Genomic DNA, 7,637 nt, shown 5'->3' on the forward strand with positions numbered 1-7,637 from the left:
GAGGTAATCTTTCTTTTTCTTGGACCAATTCCAGTAAAAGATATTACCTCACCCACTTTGTCTCTTTAATATCCTGGGACCAACACAGCTACAACAACACTGCAAACCATATTTTGGGAAGGAAGAAAATGAAGTGGAGAGAGAATGTTTGAGGCATGATTTGAAGATGGTGATGCCACTCTCTGTGCCAGTGGTGTGAGAACAATGGGTGTGATAGAGACTGGGAAAGGTCAAGGGGGCTAGATTAGTTTGTATATCAGGAGGGATTTTTCAGAATATAGGCACTGAGTTGAGCAACATTGGTTTACTTCTATGAAGGAAAAGCAGAGTTCCTTTTATCTAAGTCCACACTAAGAATCTTTTGCATAAAATACAGGAAAGTATTGACACTGCTCTATTTTGTACTGTATGAAGATAACCTCGAGCTAAATTGATGGGGATTTATGTGTGGGGCAGGGGTGATGTTCCTATAACAAGCTCTGGATTTGCTTTGTTCTTTGCATTTGTCCCCGGCAGGGTTTTCTGCCTCATTTTAGTTGCTGTTAAACTCTCTCCACTTTTGTTCAGTGACATCGGCTAATATTTTATTTTGTGCAATGCTAATGTCTTGCTAACCCTGCATTTGTTGTCTACCATCACCTCACCCACATATCACACTGTCTGCATAGCTGTTCAGAGGGAAGGTGCCAGTTGCTGAGCTAATATCACCAGCATCTAGGCCACAAGGGTCTTGACAGCTTCCTGTGCAGTAAGTCAGTAAAGCTATGTATTTAAAGCCAGTTCAGAGGATCAGTTTGTTCAGCGGCCACATGTGAATGCAATAGCCTGGGTAAACTGTTGAGAAGTTTCAAGGAGGCAAATCTGTAAATTAAGTTTGAGTTTGGCTGTTAAACTTGTGCCTGTTTGTGCTGACAGGCTATTAGCAATTGAGAATTAGGAATCACTTGCTTTAGCTGCTCACTAGTCCGCATCACTAAACCTCACAAGTATGTCTGACAGATTGAGTGGTTCTTGCCTGTTTGATCTGTGCCTTGTAGGGGGGCACAAGAAATAGTTTGTATGCAGCTGTGTTTCTATGTTTAAAATGATTTTTTGCACTGTTCTTAACAAAGCCCTTGACTAGGCACCTAAGATATTAACCAGCTTCAGCAGATCATGCGTCTGACGGGAACACCCCCTGCATATCTGATTAACAGGATGCCCAGCCATGAGGTGAGACCTGACAGGATGTAGAGGGGTTTGCAATTCAGGTCACCGCTTCTTGGGTTCACTAAATGCTCGCATGAGGCATGGGATGGGCACTAAGATAACTGCCTGTTACAGCAAGACTTTAAAACAACCCTAAAGCAGATTTCAAACTAGAACTGTGTAGACTAAACTTGTCGGCCTCTGGGATGTAGGAGAACCTGAATGAGTTGTTCTTTTTAGAGTATCACTTAACAGTTGAATGATTTACCACTGGATACCATGAAGATGTATATGATATGCTTCTTATGTCTCTTAGAGGAGGCAGTAAGCTTTTGCAATAGATCTCTGGACTGTACTTTGTTTACACTTTTGCACAAACCATGGAGCAAGTCCTGATTGTCATTATCTCTAACCCCTTCCCCTCACCATGGATGGTTGGTAGGTGAGAGAGGGTAAAATTGATGTGCCTAATAAGAGTCACAGAGGTGAGAGCAGGAGAATCAAAGTAAGTAGGCAGTGTATACACAACAAAATACTTCTGACAAATTGAGGCGCACTCCATATCTTAGTGGCTGGGAGATGTTCTTTAACAAAACATTTATTTTCACAGGCAAGAAACTACATCCAGTCTTTGTCCTACATGCCAAAGATGAACTTTGAAAATGTGTTTATTGGTGCCAATCCACTGGGTAAGGCTTGCAGCACTTCTCCTGGAAGGGGATTTAGTGGCAGATATTGTTCGGTCTTGCTCATTGATTTGGAGACTTGGGATTTTCCCTTTGGATTAGTGTGAGGATGGATTTGTTTAGATGGGTTCTTGGTGGTGGAGAGGGGAAGTGAGTGAGTCAGCAGTTCCATCTACTTTCAAGAACACCATTCTAATAGACCATTAGGAACTTTTTTCCACAGCGAGGTGTATAAAATAAAGCTTGCAGCATGACTAATAATCCCTGGTATAAGTCGCTAGTTAAATATAAAATTTAAAGTCCTTGACACTTTTATTTGGGCCTCTAAAGTAGGAGATATTTACCAGTTAATGTTTCAGCTAGCTGCTTGGCACTGACTTCCAGGGAGCTGCTTCTGCATTTTTTAATACAGATCTTAATTATAATCCAGAGTATTTGCTGAGGAGAGGGAGAAACACTTGTTCTTGGCTTTGTCCCATACAACTAGCTGGTGGTGTCTATATTAAAAGTAGAATCCACTGCTGTATATTTTTTGACTAATTGCCATTTTAAAAGCTATCATTCCTGCTGGCTGTAAAATCTTGTAATGAGGAAGTGTGAAGCTGAATTCTAGCATATCTTGGAATACTGAGATTTGTTCACTCATGTTTGTTTTTGACTATGGAGTAGTTCAATATGGAGATGCCTCATATACCTTGAAAGGATGGGGGCGGGGTTTCATGAAAAACTACAAACTTCCTTAGGTGGTACTTATATAAACTTGAGCCTTAGAATAAAGTGTTTTGATGGCTCCCTGTGTGTAAAACGCCATTCTTTTCTCTGTCTCTGGGCTCTGATAGCTGTGGACTTGCTGGAGAAGATGCTGGTCCTGGACACAGACAAGCGAATTACTGCAGCTGAGGCACTGGCCCATGGCTACTTCTCTCAGTACCATGATCCAGATGATGAACCAGTGGCAGACCCCTATGACCAGTCCTTTGAAAGCAGAGAACTCGAGATTGAGGAATGGAAAAGTGAGTCCTGTGAAAGGTGGAATTACTGAGGCAAGCTGCATATCTTACAGCAGATGCCATGAGCTAACATCGAACTATAGCTTTTGTGGTTGGTTGGAGCAAACCTTTGGAGGTGGAGAGCATGAGAGGGAGCTGATAGAAACGTTGTGTGCGCTGACATAGGATCTCATTAGTTTTGTTGCCTCTTCATTCATTGGGAATACCTTGTACTGTTCTGGTGACATGCTGTGTATAGAATGAATACAGTCATCTGCTAGCTGGTAATACAAATATCAGTTCATGCAGACGATGCAGTTCAACCCTTTGGAGACTGCAAAAGTATATCGTGCTGGCATTCTGGAAGTAACATTCTGATGTAGACTGATTTGGCATATCAGCTCATTGGCTTTTTTTGCTCAGAATATCTAGAGCATTTTTTCTTTTTGAAATGTGGCTCTGAGGATTGGAATCCAACAGAAGCTGTGTTATAAAACTGCAATCTTGCTGTATTAAGTCTGTCACTCTTTCCCCTCCAGGTCTGACTTATGATGAAGTAGTCAGCTTTGTGCCACCGCCGCTTGACCAAGAGGAGATGGAGTCCTGAGAAACTGCCTCTCTTCTGTTTGTCCCACTTCACTGTGAGGGGAAGGCCTTTTCATAGGGACTCTCCAAATATCATTCAAGTGCCTCTTGACAGAAAGATATTCTCCTTGGTGGAGGGGTTTTGTGTGCGTGTTTGTGTGTGTGTATTGAATGGGGGGAGGGAGGAAGGAAGGCTGACTGTATGTAAACATGCTGCATGCTATCTTGTATTCTGTGTACAGCTTAGGACAAGCCTCTGAAGACCTATTTGTCACTCACTTTCTTTTTTTTTTTTTTTTTAAAGCCCTTCCAGAGTAACAGACAGCAACCAATTTGCACTGCTGCTGGGGCAAGGCAGACATAATGCGGGGAAGCTCAGTTAATTCTCAGTCACATTTGTTGCCATTAAAATGGTTCTCCTCTGAGGAAGTGACTTTATAGATAATGGAAGGTAGCTGTATACTTGAACAGAGCCCCCTGCCTTCTGCAGCACCAGATTTGGGGTGATGTCTTTTTCTGTTTCATGCCAGAGGGCCAATCTACATCCAAAGCCTCTTTCCAGTATTGTGTACCAGCAGAAAGTATGAATATCTTGGTTTGATTCTTGAAACATGAGAAGGATTTGTTTGAAAATGTAAATATGTTTTGTGCCTTAAATGAATGGGAAAAGAGTGAAAGTGAGTTTGGAGTTAACATTCTTGAATGGAATTCTGAGCCCACAGCTTTCTATGGGCTGCGGGTCGCCAGGCATGAACACTATAACCAGGAAATATACTTTCCAAGGCAACAGACTGTGTGCCCTTGGATTGGGAATCACCATACTTCTTTCTTCCTTTTCTCTCATTCTGAGGCTTCCCAGCATTAGCGCCCAGTAGACACAGGCAGAGGCTGGAGATGATTCATGCTGTGTCTGTATGCTTGTGTACTTTATTCCTAACAAGATGGGGTGGGGTTTTTTTGCATGTTGTAGCTGTATGTGCATGTAGACCTACCTTTGTTGCATTATCTTTGAGGAGGGCACTGGGGCAGTAAATCTGCCAATGAAATACTGTACTGAGTTCCTCTGCTGTAGGAAAATCACAGCATCCTCCCTCTTGTAGCACAACTCATTGTGAACATATCTGCCATTCTGGGAGCTTTGATAAAATATATGGGACAGATAAACATGCACCTTTTTCTTTTCTCTGGTTTCAAAAGATTTGGATTTATAGGGTAAAGGATAAAACAAGTCCTTCAAAGGAGCAGATAAACATGAGACAATTTAATTGTCCAAACTTAGAAGTTATTTTGCCCCCCAAAAGAAGTTTCTTAGAAATGCTGGAGTCCAAAACAAAGAATGAGCATGCATGAAGTCAGAACCTCCCTTTCACTGTCTGTATCTGTGTGGATGTGTAATTAACACTTTAATAAGGTGATTTTATTTTACCCTCCTGGAAAAGAGCTTTTTGGCTATTTTAGTGGGTTGGTCTCTGCCTGAGGAAACAGGAAAAGGGAGTATGTTTAAAGACAAAGTTGGTTAGAATATTTTGTATTTTACAGGGATCCTGTGTGAATGAAATGGCCATGTTTAGGGACTGGGGAGAGGAAAGTGTCTTTCAGGATTTTGTATACTGCAGCTGTCCTGGGTGGCTCAGATGCCCTTTTTTTAGGATATAGGGGAAAGGGCATTTTCATTCGTTCATGTATTGCAGGCATCTCCTGTGTGGGAAGAGCAGGGCTTTTGCAGTATTTTGTATCCTGGTGGATCTTTGATATAGGAGTTGAGAGCGGCTGTTTTAATGTATTTATTCCTATGCATAAAGAGGCAGCACAAAGGGGTGGGAGGTGGATGATAAAGCCATCAGTTTTTCCTAGAACATTTTCCAGTGATCTCTCTTTAGGTCAAACCCTCTTAGAGAAGCTTGGGATGGGGTGGAGAGAGCAATTCTTTCATGCCTTGGGTACAGAACTCTCCCCCTGACCAAATGAAATTGACAATAGAAAACCTCCTTCTCTGCTGGATCTGCAGTCCAGGTATTTAAATGGAAATCTGTAAACCTACAGCAAGACTATTTTTATCAGCCATGTTATGTGTAGACGCTACAGTGTGATTTCATGCAGAAATATTGCTCAAGATTTTTTTAAAATATAGACATTGCATGTATGAGTGGGAATGTTTCAAAGTCCAGACTCTAATGGGAGCTCCCGTGGCACGCACTCCCTGTTTTCAGAGCGGTGCTGTTCTGCTGCCTGAATTCTGAACAGAAGTACACACTTCAAAAAAGAAATTCTGCTATTTTGTTTGTATCCATGAACTTTGCTGTAATCGGTTCTGCCATATATGATGTCACACAATACCACTGGTTTAAAATAAAACTTATTTTTCAGATTTATTGGCTGCTGGTGCTTACAAACTTGTAATGTTAAATGTTTCATTTAAGTGAATTTGGCTCCTCCAAGAGATTGCATGTTTGGTTTCATACTGGATCCTAATTGATAGGGATGCATACCTTTCCTCCACTTACTCTGAAATCAGTGTCCACATTCCTTTGACCTGGCTTCTCCAACCAGTACAGAGACAGTTTAGAGTTTGACCATGAATGTTGTCTGCCAATGAAAAGTGTGCTTGCTAGTTCCTAGGCAGCTCTGTTAGTGGAAACTTAAGAAGTGTTTGTCCAACATAATGGTCCAGGTTTTGCCTCTGTTTCAGTACTGACACTCTGCCCTCGGCCTGCCCCTCTTCTAAGTAATTCTGATTTTTGTTTTCTTTCATCTCTTGCTATTTACAAGTGAGTGTTCTCTGGTTCTTGTATTGTCACTTAGATGGTGCAATCATGGGAGCATAGTCTTGCCGCTCTCTGATTCTGTAGGATATAAGGTTCCCTAGTATACTACTCTTGCAGAGGTGAAATTACTTGTTGATCAAATCAAGCTGCATTTTTGGAAATCTCTAGTAAGAGCCTGACAATAGCTGGCTATTACCAAAGACAAAACTTTATGGGGAAATTTTATTACACAAATGTAAAGAGTGAACTCATTTAATAGATCACTATGCTAACAAACATATCCCAAAGTACTGGCCAATATTCTGTATGGTACAGTTCAACTGTACAGGAACAGGTTAGGTGAACTGACAGATGGAGAGACCTACCTTCCGACCTTAGCTTTGCCAAATCAAAGGGAACAACAAGTTGGGGAGTTCGCTGTATTGGAAAAAGGATTAGCTTGGTCACCCTCAGAGGCTTCTACACTAGAAAACTTCATAGCTGAAGTTCCCCTTTTGGTGACAACAAACAAGGCAGTTGTAGTACAGACAGGGCATAGGCATTTTTATTACAGTGTAATGTATCCCTGGAGTAGAAAAACACAGTGATAAAAGCCTGAACCCTGTTTACACTACAGCTTCTACTGTTGCTGCACCATGGTGAGCTAGTCTGCATTACAGCATACAGTATTAAGTATTTTGAACACCATTTCTAGTGCTGTAGTTTCCTTAAAAATTAATCTGCTAAGTGTGTACATGTGCAATGCAGTGCTGCTAGGAGCTGCAAAACTCAACTAGACATAAAAGGGTTCTAAGCATTTCCAAAGAATTTTGAGATTCTCTGAAAGGCAAGTGAAAAGGATGACGGCTGCAAAGAATTTTCAAAGCCATCAACTATCTTTTGAAGTACATATTCTTCCTACCCTCAATGGACACTCCATTCTGGCCGGCTGCAGTAGCAAATCTGTGTAACATTAGACCTCCCATTTTAGATATTTCTGTCATTTGTTGTCTTAGTTTCCATCTAAGAGGATGAAGAGGCTTTTATGCTGCTTAATCTAAAGAGGAGTTTGTGCATTTGTAAGCTAGACCAGTTTGGCTGTAAAGCTGCAGTGTCATCTCTAGGCAGTTACTTTATTAACAAGGTCAGCCAAAAAGACTTGCCTTTCAGTGATTAAGTATCTTTGGTTTCATACTTTTTTTTCCTTTCTGTGGACAGATCAGTTTAGTATGGACTATTGCCTTGACTGCAGCTACAGCTGTCACTGAAACCACTGCATGTGTATGTAGTGCAGTAAGATGCAGTCTTCAGCAGATTCCAAGGGTAGCTCTTGCTGAAGCTTGCAAAAGCAATGACTAAAAATCCTGTTCGCTTCAGCATATAAGTATAAGGTCTCTAAGTATCCCTTTCCATTCCACTGCTACACAGACCTCATTCAGACTGGA

General features: G+C 41.4%; 1 protein-coding gene across 2 annotated transcripts in view; it reads left to right on the forward strand.

Annotated features, from left to right (window-relative positions):
* MAPK14 (mitogen-activated protein kinase 14) overlaps positions 1–5,820 on the forward strand; it is a 51,557-nt gene extending 45,737 nt beyond the window's left edge. The window contains exons 9-12 of one of the 2 annotated variants that reach the window (XM_024210530.3): positions 1,133–1,212; positions 1,799–1,877; positions 2,714–2,887; positions 3,403–5,820. In XM_024210530.3, the coding sequence (XP_024066298.1) occupies positions 1,133–1,212; positions 1,799–1,877; positions 2,714–2,887; positions 3,403–3,470 (401 nt within the window). In that variant the 3' untranslated portion in view covers positions 3,471–5,820. The remainder of the gene's footprint in view (positions 1–1,132; positions 1,213–1,798; positions 1,878–2,713; positions 2,888–3,402) is intronic. The other variant, XM_024210529.3, reaches the window with a different exon arrangement.
* Positions 5,821–7,637: the final 1,817 nt, after the last annotated feature.

The sequence above is a fragment of the Terrapene carolina genome, unplaced genomic scaffold, assembly GCF_002925995.2.
Source record: "Terrapene carolina triunguis isolate 2854851 unplaced genomic scaffold, T_m_triunguis-2.0 Scaffold604, whole genome shotgun sequence".
In the NCBI taxonomy this organism is placed as follows: Eukaryota; Metazoa; Chordata; order Testudines; family Emydidae; genus Terrapene; species Terrapene triunguis.